This window comes from Megalobrama amblycephala, linkage group LG16 (assembly GCF_018812025.1).
Source record: "Megalobrama amblycephala isolate DHTTF-2021 linkage group LG16, ASM1881202v1, whole genome shotgun sequence".
In the NCBI taxonomy this organism is placed as follows: Eukaryota; Metazoa; Chordata; class Actinopteri; order Cypriniformes; family Xenocyprididae; genus Megalobrama; species Megalobrama amblycephala.
Window position 1 is genome coordinate 41,212,925 of NC_063059.1, and position 14,220 is coordinate 41,227,144.

At 33.8% G+C, this 14,220-nt stretch overlaps 1 protein-coding gene across 3 annotated transcripts; it reads left to right on the plus strand.

Annotated features, from left to right (window-relative positions):
* Positions 1-534: 534 nt before the first annotated feature.
* LOC125248954 (protein IWS1 homolog) lies at positions 535-14,206 on the plus strand. Of its 3 annotated transcripts, XM_048161117.1 has the most exons (17): positions 535-845; positions 2,332-2,399; positions 2,474-2,990; positions 3,985-4,035; positions 4,122-4,329; positions 4,407-4,464; positions 4,819-4,928; positions 5,071-5,221; positions 6,273-6,355; positions 6,467-6,596; positions 9,390-9,507; positions 9,588-9,699; positions 9,801-9,857; positions 10,297-10,353; positions 11,638-11,749; positions 11,954-12,103; positions 13,824-14,206. In XM_048161117.1, exons 1-16 carry the CDS (start codon positions 818-820, stop codon positions 12,077-12,079), a joined length of 1,986 nt encoding a protein of 661 aa, XP_048017074.1. In that variant the 5' UTR covers positions 535-817; the 3' UTR covers positions 12,080-12,103; positions 13,824-14,206. The 3 variants fall into 3 exon arrangements, with proteins under 3 accessions (XP_048017074.1, XP_048017073.1, XP_048017075.1); XM_048161116.1 differs by lacking the exon at positions 11,954-12,103 and having other exon boundaries at positions 537-845; XM_048161118.1 differs by lacking the exons at positions 9,801-9,857; positions 11,954-12,103 and having other exon boundaries at positions 538-845.
* The last annotated feature ends 14 nt before the right edge of the window (positions 14,207-14,220 follow it).

Here is a 14,220-nt window from a genome sequence, read left to right on the forward strand (position 1 = left end):
AGGGTGAGTAATAAATGACATTATTTTCATTTTTGGGTTAACTAACCCTTTAAAGGGATTTTGTTTTAAAACTTTGATATAATAATATTTTTTTTAAATACATATAAGAATATGTTTTATTTAAGAATAAAAATATCTACAAAAATATATGTTTGTTTCCTCAGTTTTCACAGTTGTCATTTATTTTCATTATTTTGATAAGGACACAGCACATAATGTCTGAAAATGTCAGAGGAGAAAATAGTGAAAGAAAAGCTTTTCTATTAGAAGAAATTCAAGTTTAATATCCATAATAAAAAGATTAAAACAATTGATTATATTTTCAATTATCTACAGAATATTTTCCCAAAATAAAAAAATATATATATTTGTTTTCTTAATATATTCAATTGATTTATTTATATACAATTTAAGTATATTAAGCACCTTGAACAAATATAAATCAATTGTCTAAATTAAATACAAATACTTAAAAACGCGCGTTTTTGATGCTCCGCCCCTGAAATGGTGACGTTTTGTCTGACGTAATTTCAAAGCGCCGGCGCGTAGACACGCATGCGTTCTCTGAGCGGCGACACCATTTTAGAGGAAGAAAGAAAAACAGGGAGAGTAACTGACCATCAGTAATATATCGATAGTTTCATTAATAAGGGCCCATGTGACAGACCCAGACGGACAGAAGGTCTCGCGGGTCCACAGAAGAACCGGGTTCTGATACTGCGGTACTGGCGCGGGTCTGATCTGGGTTTGTTGTTGTCGCTCGGTTGTGTGGGTGTTTGGGTGAAGCTGAAGCAGCGCGGTTCCGTCCAGAGTCCAGATGGATGGAGATGAGGAGATCCGCTCAGGTACCAGCACCAGAACACCCTTTATGAAGCAGTACCATGGTAATACCACGGTAACAGCACGCTGTTCTTAACGTAGCACGGTGTTTGAGTGTTGTGAACATGCGTTACCATATCATCCATCAGTACCATGGTGTTTTCGTGTGTTTTAGACGAGTACCACAGTAAAAGCATGGTATTTTCATGTCTTTGCACAAGTACCATGGTATTCTTTGAAGTACCTTACAATAACATGAACATCATGGCTTGTTTTTGGACGTGAAATACAATAACATAACGTGTTACTGACATCATTTTTGTAAGTGGATTACTCTAATTTATTAGTATAACTGAAGTCTTCACACACACACACACACATATATAAAATACACATACATACATGTATTTACACATCCTAAAACAGCAGATTTTCAATCTTTTAAATGGATAATAAATCAAAGGCACCTTAAATGGCATTATATGCTTTCTTGTACTTTAACATATTTATATTTTAAATATATCTGAAGTATTTGGAAAATATTTCATTTCTATTAAGTTTTTTTTTTGCCTACTTTTTATAGTACTGTACTATAGTCTTTCTTTCTTTAATCTTATCTTTTCATTTATTTATTTATTTATTTTTTAAATCTAATGTTTTATTTGTTTTATTTTAATATTTATATTTAATTTTATTTATTTTACTTTTTTACACTTAACATTTCTTTCTTTTTTATATATATTTTAATTAATCTAATTGTTTAATTTATTTATTTTACACTTATTTTAAAAATGTTTCTTTACTCATATTTAATATTATTTACTTTTATTTTTTTTAAATGAAATGTTTTATTTTAATTTAGTTATTTTATTTTTTAAATATTTTATGTATATTAATCATTTTATTATTTAGTTTAGTTTTTTACGCAACATTTTTTCTTTACTCATATATTTTAATCTTATTTTATTTTTTGTTTAAATCTGTATTTTATTTCAGTTCATTTAGTTATTTGATTTTTATTTATTTTAATATTTTATGTATATTAATCACATTTTATTATTTAGTTATTTTACTTATTATTTTGTACACCTTACTCATATATATTGATTTTATTTATTTATTTTGTTTAAATCTATTTTACACTTCTTATTTTAACATTATTTTTTTTACTCATATTTTAACCCTATTTTTTTGTTGTTTAAATCTGTTTTATTTATTTTAACATTTTATGTATATTAATCCTATTTTATTATTTTTAATTTATTTAATTTATTGTAATATTTAATTTATATTAATCATATTTTATTATTATATATTTTTTTACACTTCTTATCCTAACATTTGTCTAACGGACCCCCTAGGGCCGAACCCCAGTTTGAAACCCCTGTCCTAACACTGATCTGTGATCAGTATGTTGACATCTACTGGTGTGGTTTAGTAGTGAAAGCTGAAAGGTTGCAGGTTCAAAGCTCAGGTGTGTTGGTGAGACTCTGTGAATGTGTGTTTGCTCAGATGACGGCAGCGCTACTCCAGTTCAGGACGAGCAGGAGGATGCGAGGCCCGGATCCCGGCAGTCTGACGTGAGTTTGGATCTGATGCTTGGGGTTTTGTGCTTTATTTCAGTTGTCATTTTCTGACTGTTGTGCTCCTGCAGGAGGAGGGCAGTGATAACGAGGACGCCGCACACGACAGGAAGTCCGAGAACGCCGACAGCGGGTCGGATCACGAGGCCCGTGGAGGAGCAGCAGACGGGAGCGACTCAGAGCCCGAGCCGCCCCGTCCTGCAGACAGCGACGAGGATGAGGAGGGCAGCTCCCCTGTGAAGAGAAGAGCGAGCACCTCTGAGAACGAGGAGGAGGAGGAGAAAGCGCATCCCGCCAGCGACTCCGACCAGGAGGAGACGGAGAAGAGAAGCAGCCCCAAATCTGACGCGGGCAGCGATTCGGACGAGGACAAACCCAAACAGAAAACTCAGAGAGACTCTGATGCTGAGGAAGAAGAGGAGGAGGAGGGAGGGAGGAAGGAGACAGGGAAGTGGAAAGCTGTGATGAACTCAGACAGCGAGGAAGAGGAGGAGAGGCCAAAGGAGGAAGCAGGAAGTGATGAAGATGAAGGGCCCAAACGACGAGCTCTGGCCAGTGATGATGATGATGAGGAAGATGAGAAGCCTGGTATGTGTGTTTACTACTTATGAACAACTTGTAGTATTATTTAATTTATATAATATAAAATTCTACTTGCGCATATGCATGTATATAATTTTTTTATATAAATATTTATGTATATTAATCATATTTTATTCGTTATTTTTACTTTTTCTTTTTTTTCACTTAACATATTTTCTTTACTGATTCAGTTTAATTTTATTTATTTTAATTTTTGTTTAAATCTTTTATTTATTTTATTATTTATTTATTTTAACATTTATTTCTGTACTCTTATTTCTTTCTTTATATATATATAACATTTTATTATATTAAAATTATTAATTATATTATTATTGATGTATTCATAATGTTATTATAATTTGACTATTATAATAAATTGTGTATTTAATTATATTATGATTATCTTAATTATATTACTATTTTTATTATATTTATAATGCTAATGTAAACGTATTATGTTTATTTATAATACATTATAATCTGATAATTATATTTATTTATAATATTAGTAATAATAATAACATAAGTTGATATATTATGATTCTTTTAATTATTTGATAATTATATTATTATTAACATTATTGTATTTGTTGTTATAATTTGACCATTACAATAAAAATGATATATTTAATTATATTATGACTGAGCTTAAATATACTATTATTATTATATTTATAATGCTAATATAATCTAATATGCTATTATAATAGTAGTATTATTATTATTATATATATCAGATTATACTGTATTACAAGTAATAAATAATAATTTAATCATAATATAATAAGTAAATATATAATTAACTATAATAGTCAAATTATAACAGTATAAATACTCTATACAAACATATATATAAATAATTTATACTATTAGTAATATTATTTATAGTTTTAATGTTAGTGTTTTCAGTATGTCATAAGCTAATCAATATTAATATTTTATTATAATAAACTCATAATCGATCAGTGATCATGTTTTGTTGTGAATTGTCTTTCAGTGAAGAGGAAGAAGGCAGTTCTGTCAGACAGTGAGGAAGATGAAGAGAAAGGTACTGCCTGTCATTAACACTCACTGTATGATGTCATCATGATGATGATGATGATGGTGATGATGATGATGGTTGTGACTCTGCAGAGGTGAAGAAGAGCCGGCTGGTGTCTGATGATGAAGACTCTGGCAGTGATGAAGCCTCTGGAGGTCCTGACAAGAGTTTAGCAGCTAAACTGAAGGAGCTGGGCTCAGACAGCGAGGATGAGGAGGACGCGATGAAGGCGGATACAGGGAAGAAGGACGAGAAGGCTCTGTTCGGCAGCGACAGCGACTCCGGCGACGACGAGGAAGAGTTAGTGCTTCTTACGCCCTTCATCTCTCTTTCTGTGTGTGTGTGTGTGTGTGTAACCGTCTCTTTCTGTCCCTCAGGAAAATGATCGCAGACATCTTCGGAGAGTCCGGCGATGAAGAGGAGGAGGAGTTTACGGTGAGCCATTAATGATGTCTAAATTCATTCATCTTGAGTCACAATACAGATCGATTCAAAGCAGTGAATCGCTGGAAAATACCAGCGTTAGATTCATTAGTCATGAAACTAAATTAGTTTCAGCTTAACAGTAGATTCATTTTTGAAGTGTCAGATTTGCATATTAATTATATCTTGATTAATAATTCATTAGTTTTTGATCATAACTGTTTCACTACTAAGTGATTAACATGTGAACTGTTTTCTTGTAACGATTCTTTGAAACAAACAAATTGATTCGCCAAAATGAATCAAACTGTGCGACACTAATTCCCTAATTGTAATGATTCATTTGTCGTGTGTTTTTCTGTTCAGGGCTTCAATCAGGAGGAGCTGGAGGGTGAGCGGCCGCAGTCTCACGCGTCGGGACAGAAGGGAATGGACGACTCGGATTCAGATGATGATGTGGACAGAAGCGGAAAAGAGTAAGTGAATCTGTTCATTAAATCTCCCATCCGTTATTGTAGTAACAGAAACATTGAAAGCATTAAGAATGTGTTTTAGTACATGCAGGAGATGTAATCGTGTGTGTGTGTGTGTGTGTGTGTGTGTGTGTGTGTGTTTCAGCATGTCCTACATGTCAGACTTCGACATCATGTTGGCCCGCAAGAAAGCTCAGAGCGGCAAACGCAGGCGGAATCGAGACGGAGGGACGTTCATCAGTGACGCAGATGATGTCGTGAGCGCCATGATCACCAAAATGACAGAAGCTGCAGAGGTGTGTGTGTGTGTGTGTGTGTGTGTGTTACAGGTTCTGGGATATTAATAGCTTAAAGGGTTAGTTCACCCACGAATGAAAAATTCTGTCATTAATTATTCACCCTCATGTCGTTCCACACCCGTAAGACCTTCATTCATCTTCAGAACACAAATTAAGATATTGTTGATGAAATCCGATGGCTTAGTGAGGCCTGCATTGACAGCAAGATAATTAACACTTTCAGATGCCCACAAAGCTATTAAAGACATATTTTAAACAGGTCATGTGACTACAGTGGTTCAACCTTAATGTGATGAAGCAACAAGAATATTTTGGTGCACCAAAAACAACAAAATAACGACTTTATTCAACAATATCTAGTGATGGGCGATTTCAAAACACTGCTTCATGAAGCTTTACGAATCTTTTGATTTGAATCATTGGTTCAGAGCGCATATCAAACTGCCAAAGTCACGTGATTTCAGTAAACGAGGCTTCGTTACGTCAAGTGTTTCGAAATGTCAATGGTTCACCACTGGGGGGCGTGACTCTGGCAGCTTGATACACTCTGAACCACTGATTCAAAATAAAAGATTCGTAAAGCTTCGAAGCTTCATGAAGCAGTGTGTTGAAATCGCCCATCACTAGATATTGTTGAATGAAGTTTAGTTTTTTTGGAGCACAAAAAGTATTCTCATCACTTCATAATATTAAGGTTGAACCACTGTAGTCACATGATCTGTTTTAAATATGTCTTAGTAGCTTTCTGGGCATCTGAAAGTGTTAATTATCTTGCTGTCTATGCAGGTCTCACTGAACCATTGGATTTTATCAAAAATATCTTAATTTGTGTTCTGAAGATGAACGAAGGTCTTCTGGGTGTGGAACGACAAGAGGGTGAGGAATTAATGACACAAATTTAATTTTTGAGTGAACTAACCCTTTAAAGTTTACAGTATCTGTGACATGCTGTTATTTATTAAAGGAAATGATTATAACCCGTCCCTCATTTGGACAGGAATCATGTTTACAGTAACACTTACTCTGTGTGTGTGTGTGTGTGTTTCAGGAGGACCGGACTCTAAACAGTCAGAAGAAACCAGCTCTGAAAAAGCTCATGCTGCTCCCCACAGTGGTGATGCATTTAAAGAAGTGAGTGTTGAAGGATCAACCTGTGTGTGTTTATTAGCTGTACTTTCAGGACAAAAGCAAACTCTGTTTAGAGTCTGTAGTCATTACAAATGTGTGTGTGTGTGTGTGTAGGCAGGACCTGAAGGAGACATTTATAGACAGCGGTGTGATGTCGGCCATCAAGGAATGGATCAGTCCACTCCCGGATAAGAGTCTCCCAGCACTCAAGATACGAGAGGAACTCCTCAAGATCCTGCAGGAGGTGAGTCTACCACATCTACTAAAGTACTGAAGATGCCAATCTTAATGAGGCAACATATATCCTATACATACTTCACATAGATTGTATTGAGTTAGGGGATACATATGTTTTATGTTGTATATATGCAAAAAATATGAACGAGTGAATGGATGTATAAATGAATACATGCATATGAGCAATATCACACTCGTAACCGTGTGATATGGCTGTATATTCAGCCATAGGTAATCACAGCGTGCTGATATACAGCCATATCGCATGACCACAAGTGTTATATTGTGTTTATACAAGCGTTCGACGGCACAAGTGTGTAAATAAATAAGAACATCAACGAAGTGTCTTTAAAAACTCTTTTGTGCAGCACTACTTCCTTCCGCCACGGATTCAAATCTCAAGTTGACAGTTTAACAAATGAGTCCAAGCCTCCGTTACTAATTCTAAAACTAGTAATGAAGGAACGTTGAGTCACTTCATTGAAGCTTATTGTATCGACTAGACGAGTGTATTACCTTCATCTGATACAGCATTCATTCTTCAGGTCGATGTCCATAATGTTATATCCAATATAAATCAGTTTCAATGTCCGCTGAGGAAAGTGATATCTTTGTCCTTTTAAAAGTTATGGGGATTTCCCATAGTGCTAAAACAACTTCCTCGTTCTGACTCACTCACTCATAGAGAGAGTCTTTGCTGCCATCTAACGGTGTAATAATGTAACTTCCACAGATAATCTTGATGGACCCTTACTCAATAATAAATACGGCATATTATTTATATAAATGCATGAAGGACTGCACAGCAAAATCTCCAGAGTTAAATCAACTCTGCTCAGAGTACATATGGTCCCTCTCTAAATGGTGTTAAAATAACACTGAAGCAGAGTTAAAGTTAATGAGATAATGAAGTGATGATTGTGCATTAGTGATGAACGCCTGCTGTTAACAAGCAGAATCACTGAAGAAAAGAGAAGCACAAGAACTACAACTGACTACAGTCACAGTCTTAGATGAAATCAACTGAAGATATATGATGATTATCTTTTCTTCAGTGATTCTGCTTGTTAACAGCAGGTGTTCATCACTAATGCACAATCATCACTTAATTATCTCATTAACTTTAACTCTGCTTCAGTGTTACTTTAACACTATTTAGAGAGGGACCATATGTACTCTGAGCAGAGCTGATTTAACTCTGGAGATTTTGCTGTGTGGCTGAGATGAAGCTGTTCTCGGCGGGTGCATGAGCACTGAACGGCCGTTGAGCTCACAAATCTCCAAAAACGTCTAAATAAACTGTAAAAAGGCCCTATGATTAAATATGAGTCACATATTTTAGGTCCAAACAACTACATTCTAGCCTAAAAAACTCTTAAAACTACAAGAAATGTAGTATTTGTAAAAAATATGGTCTGCCATGATAGTCGCTTCAGTCACAAAGTGATACAAATGGTGAAAATGTAGGAGTGCTGTTATCATTAGAATATTGCACGGCTATCAACCAATCAGATTCGAAAACCAGAAAGAACTGTTGTGTATATATGTGTGTGTGTGTGTGTGTGTATATATATATATATATATATATATATATAATATTAGGGGTGTGACGAGACGGGTATCTCACGAGACGAGACGAGACAAGATTTTTACACACTATTTTTAAGAAATCCTCGATGGCGAAATACATGACTAGAAAAAATATTCTGCAGGTTCATTTGAAATGTTTTAACTAATCATCTTGTAATGAATGTCATTTCAGTTCTACTTTCTGAGTATGAATTATCATATGCAGTAAAAGACAACAACACTCAAGTACTGTAAAAGGTTTTGCTTCTAACTCAAATGACTGACTTCTCTTCTGTATGATTTCAGTCTCTTCAGACCTTACTGTACATGATTGATGAGCTTCTACAACTTTTCCAGACCTCCTAACTGAACTCCTTTCCACAAACTGATCATAGAAATAAAAACAGTATAAATAAAAATGGTAACACTTTACAATAAGGTCTCATTTATAAACATTAATGTATTAACCAACATCAACTAACAATGAGCAATATATTTGCTACAGTATTTATTAATCTTTGTTTATGTTAGTTAATAAAAATAGTCATTCATTGTTAGTTCATGATAGTTCACAGTGCATTAACTAATGTTAACAAATGAAACCTTATTGTTTGTACTAGTAAATAATAATAAGAGAAAACTGTTATTCATTTTTATGATAACACTTTACAATAAGTGCAACCATAATCGCACTCTCTCAATATTCAAAGTGCAAATAAGACCAAATTTTTCTCTGATACAGAGCTGAGAGATGGTTACAGCTACACTGCCCAGCCTAAAATAGCTTTCATATTGAGAGATATTTGCATTCATCAGGGATCCGCTTTCAAAATGCGGGTATTGAAATCGCGTTTGAATGCGTGCTCGCGTTTACTTTCACTTTCAGCGATCGCGTGTAACTCTGTAAATATGGAGCGGCGGCGACCGTTATCAAACTGGATTAAATGTTTTTTATTTAAATACAAAGCAAAACGACAGTGGAGGCATAATGTAAACGAAGCGGTGGCATATTCTTTCCTAATCATCCTAACACTCTGTCATGGCAACATCACGAGACTACTTTTTGCCTCGACGAGAAATCTCGTCACATATTAGTCTCGCGAGATCTCGTGCCACGAGATCTCGTCACACCCCTAATAAATATATATATATTAGTTTTGTTTATTTTTTTTGTCCTGTTAATATTGTAAATGTTCAATAAGAAAGTGTGCTTTGTTGTGTTTGTTGACAGCTGCCCAGTGTGAGTCAGGAAACACTGAAGCTCAGTGGAATCGGACGAGCCGTCATGTACCTCTACAAACACCCTAAAGAGTCCCGGCCGAACAAAGACCTCGCGCTCAAACTCATCAGTACGATCTCTCTTTGACTGGAGCGTATCTATGTGTGTTTGAGTGTGTGCTCCTGTAATAATCTGTGTGTGTGTGTGCAGATGAGTGGTCACGGCCCATCTTCGGCTTAACGTCCAACTACAAGGGAATGACGAGAGAAGAGCGACAGCAGAGAGACCTGGACCAGCAGATCGCCCCGCGCCGGCGCCTCAGGTAACGCACACACCTCATCAGTGACGTTCTTCTCATCTGTCGTTCATCTGTCACTCCTCACTGTCATTCTGTCCCTCCTTCCTCTTCCTGCGGTGTGTAAGTGAGCCTCAGACGTCTGAGAGGCCGGAGGAGCCGGACGTCTTTTCCCCTGCGCACAGGTTCACTGTGTGTGTGTGTGTGTGTGTGTGTGTGTGTGTGTGTGTGTGTGTGTATGTGTTAGGGATGCACGATATATTGGCCACCATATCGGTATCGGATGATGAACAATCATTTTTAATGTTATCGACCCGATAAGAAAATTTGGCCGATATATTAAAGCCCAATATTAACAATAACTAGCATTCTGTCATTTTCATTCCCTCTCATCTTGAGCTCTTTAAACACTAAAGGCGTGTGTGTGTGTGTGTGTGTGTGTGGGTGTGGGTGTGTGTGTTTACTGAGGTTTTTGAATTCAGGCGAATGTGATGCAACTATGCCGTCTGTCAGCCGAACCCTAACACACACTAAAGCAAACGCTGAACACTGAACGCGTGTTTGCCTGAGCGCGTCACGTGACTGGTTTGCTCTGTCTCAGTCTGTGTGTTTCTCCTCCCACAGTTCCGGTGGACAGACTCCTCGCAGAGATCTGGAGAAGGTGCTGACGGGAGAGGAGAAGTACGTGTCCACATCTCTTTTATTTCTCTCTGTATTTTGGTTTTTATAGTAGTTTAATAAAGTTTATTGCACATTAACTGTCAAAAACATGCCCATATTTTACACTCCAAAACCTGTCAAATGAAAACAAGACATTTTGTGTAAAAATAATAAAGCCAATTTTAATGTCTTGTTCTTTTTATATATATATATATATATATATATATATATATATATATATATATATATATATATATATATATATATATATATATATATATATATTTTTTTTTTTTTTTTTTTTTTTTTTTTTTTTTTTTGAAAATTACATTTTTAGATTTTTTTTTTTTAATCAACATTAAAAAAACACCAAACATTAAAACACTACCATCACTACCATAATGTATAAATATGCTACAATTTAAATATATCATTTATTATAAAATTGTTTAATTTTATGAAAATGCCACATAGCAAAAAAACTTTTCTTTTATGCAAAATTGTCATTTATCTTTTGTGTGAATCTCAATTTATTTTATTTATTTTTTGCATTTTTAAAACTACACCTCAGTTTGTTTTAATTTAATTATTAATAAATATTAAACTTATTTCTAATATTTAATTATTTCATTATTGATAAATGTATTATTATAATTTAAAAATGTATTGTATAATTTGTTTAATTATAATGGGATTTTATTAATGCTAATTAATAAAAAGTATTATAATTGAATCATTTATCATAATGAAATTTATTTATAATATTACTATAATTTAAAAATATTTTTGAAAATATATAATTTGTGTAATTCATTCATTTGATATTTTTATTAATGCCAATTAATGAAAATTATTATAATTTAATATTTTATTATATTGAAATTATTTATTCCAAGTTTATTAAAAAAAATATTGAATTATTTATCATAATGAAATATATTTATATTACTAATTTAAAAATATTTTTACAAATATTATTTGTGTAATTCATTCATTTAATATTTTTATATATTATAATTTAATATTGTATTATTTTGATTATTAGTTTAAAATGTATTCTATAATTTGTGTAATATATTCTAATTTAATGTTTTTATTATTGTTAATGAAAATTATTATAATTTAATATTTCATTTATTATTTTATATTTTATTATAATTTAAATCTAATACATTTATAATTAAATGTATTATATAATTTCTGTATTCTAATTTCTTTTTTTTTTAATGTAAATTTTTGACAGGCAAAGTGGAATGACATGAGCTAACCTCTCTCTCTCTCTCTCTCTCTCTCTCTCTCTCTCAGGGCGTTACGGCCGGGTGACCCAGGGTTCTGTGCGAGGGCGCGTGTGCCCATGCCGTCCAATAAGGACTATGTGGTTCGGCCCAAATGGAACGTGGATGGGGACTCAAACCGGGTGAGCGGGCGGGGCTAAAGTGTAGATGAATGATTGACAAGTGCTCAAATAAAGAGTGGGAGGAGTTTGCACAGGAAGTGTGAATCAGGATAAGGGATGTTTCATTATCTGACTAAAATTCTATGTAGAATTTTTAAATTTATCAAGTATACCCCCTGTAATCTGATTGGCGGAGGAGGTTTTTTACTGTTATGTGATTGGTAGAGGAGCTTTAGGAAAGGCATCAGCCTGCTGGAGAAGCACAAGCGGCGTTTTGCGGAGGAGAGGAAGCAGCGCCGCCCGCAGGGTGCTGTGAGAATCAGCATTGAGGGAAACCGTATGCCCCTGTAGTTCCGCGACCTGCCTGAGGGGGCAGTAAGTGGCTGCATGGCGCTGCATGCTGCACTGGATACAGTGTGGTGGAGTAGAGAGAACTAACACCTCGACTCCATGAGCAAGAGTTGAAGCAGTCCTCAAACAGGTCCTTTAATGTTTAGTTGCTGAAACAAATCCCACCAGCCGTGGTTTTAGATGTTTATGACCACAAACAAGGGACAAAGTAACCGTTACGAGAGCAGATCAACTTCATTTGAGTTTGTGTGAAAGTCACATGACCAGCCCACTAAACCTCAGCGCTCTAAGCTTGTGTTCTTCAGCATGTGTTCACTGTTTAAAATGATTACAGCTGTGACATTCACCACATTATCATTTTTGCTTTAAGTGATTTTTGAACAATGTTTTTAATTGACCTTTTTCCTTACAGAAGTTTCTCTTTTTTGTTTTTTAATTGTTTGTGGTTGTAGAGTTTTACCTTGTTTTTAATGCACATTTTTAATTGACTTGATTTTGCTTTTAGTATTTTTAAAAGTCAAGCGACTGCTTTTAGCAGTTTCCTGTTTATTTTACTTTAAAAAAAATAATTAATTGGCTTTTGCTTATAAAAGTTTCCATCAAAAAACGTTTTTTATTTGGCTTGTTTTCCCTTCTAATAGTTTCCTATTAACTTATTTTTTTTTACATTTAAAAAAATATTAATATATTATTAATTGTCTTGTTTTTGCTAATTTTTGTGAATTTTAAAAAATATTAAGATTTTTTTTTTTTTTTGCTTGTAATAGTTTCCTATTTTTTTTTACTTAATAAATAGGAAATTATTACAAGCAAAAACAAGACATAAAAAAATCTTAATATTTTTAAGATATTTTTAATTGGCTTGATTTCGCTTGTAATAGTTTACTATTTTTTTATTTAAAAAAATATTAGGATATTTTAATTGGCATATTTTTATATGTAATGTTTCCTATTTATTTGATTTTTCGACGTTAATTTAAAAAAAATGTCAAGATATTTTTAATTGGTGTGTTTGCGCTTGTAATAGTTTCCTATTTTTTATTTTTAAAAAATATTAGGATATTTCAATTGGCTTGTTTTTGCTTGTAATATTAATGAATGTAATTCATTAATTAAAAAAAAGATATTTTGATTGGTTAGTTTTGCTTGTAATAGTTTCCTATTAACTTTTTTTTTTTTTACATTTTAAAAAATATTAATATATTATTAATGTCTTGTTTTTGCTTATTAATAATTTCCTATTTATTAAATATTAAGATAATTTTAATTGGCTTGCTTTCGCTTGTAATAGTTTCCTATTTTTTATTTTTTTTAAATATTAGGATATTTTAATTGGCTTATTTTTACATGTAATGTTTCCTATTTATTAGTTTTTTCGCCGTTAATTTAAAAAAAGTCAAGATATTTTTATTTGGTGTGTTTGCGCTTGTAATAGTTTCCTATTTTTTATTTAAAAAAAATATTAGGATATTTTAATTGGCTTGTTTTCGCTTGTAATATTAATGAATGTAATTCATTAATTTAAAAAAAAAAAGATATTTTGATTGATTTGTTTTGCTTGTAATAGTTTCCTATTTATTCTTTTTCCATTAATTTTAACTTACGTGTAGTAACTTGTAGTAACTTTCATTTTTTCATTTTTAAAAATAAGATATTTTAAATGGGCTTGTATTTGCTTGCACTTTCCAGTTTTCCACATCATACTTTGTGTTTTTGACTCTTCTCTCGCTCGCCTGTCCTCTAGGGTCCGATGAAGAAGGGCATGTCACGAGTAGATAAACAGATGCGACGCTTCGCAGATATCAAGCGGCTAACGAAGACGGGACACGCGGTGAAGATCAGCGTGGAGGGGAACCGCATGCCCCTCTGACCCTCCACACGCTCCTCAAGCTTTTCTGTTTCTGTTTTTTTCCTGTAAAATGTTGCCAGAGTTGGGCGTTTGGTTCTACAGTAGTTCTGCAGAATCGGATCTCCACGAAGCCGCGTATCTGTACTGTAGCTATGCGTGATTCTGCGTAGCTGCGCGTTTGCAATGTATTCAGAGCCCAGAGAACTGAACTGGGAACGTGATGGCGTTTGGTTCTGATGTATCTTTCATAATAAAGAGTTTCCATGTTCTAAGTTTTACTGATGTTCTCCCT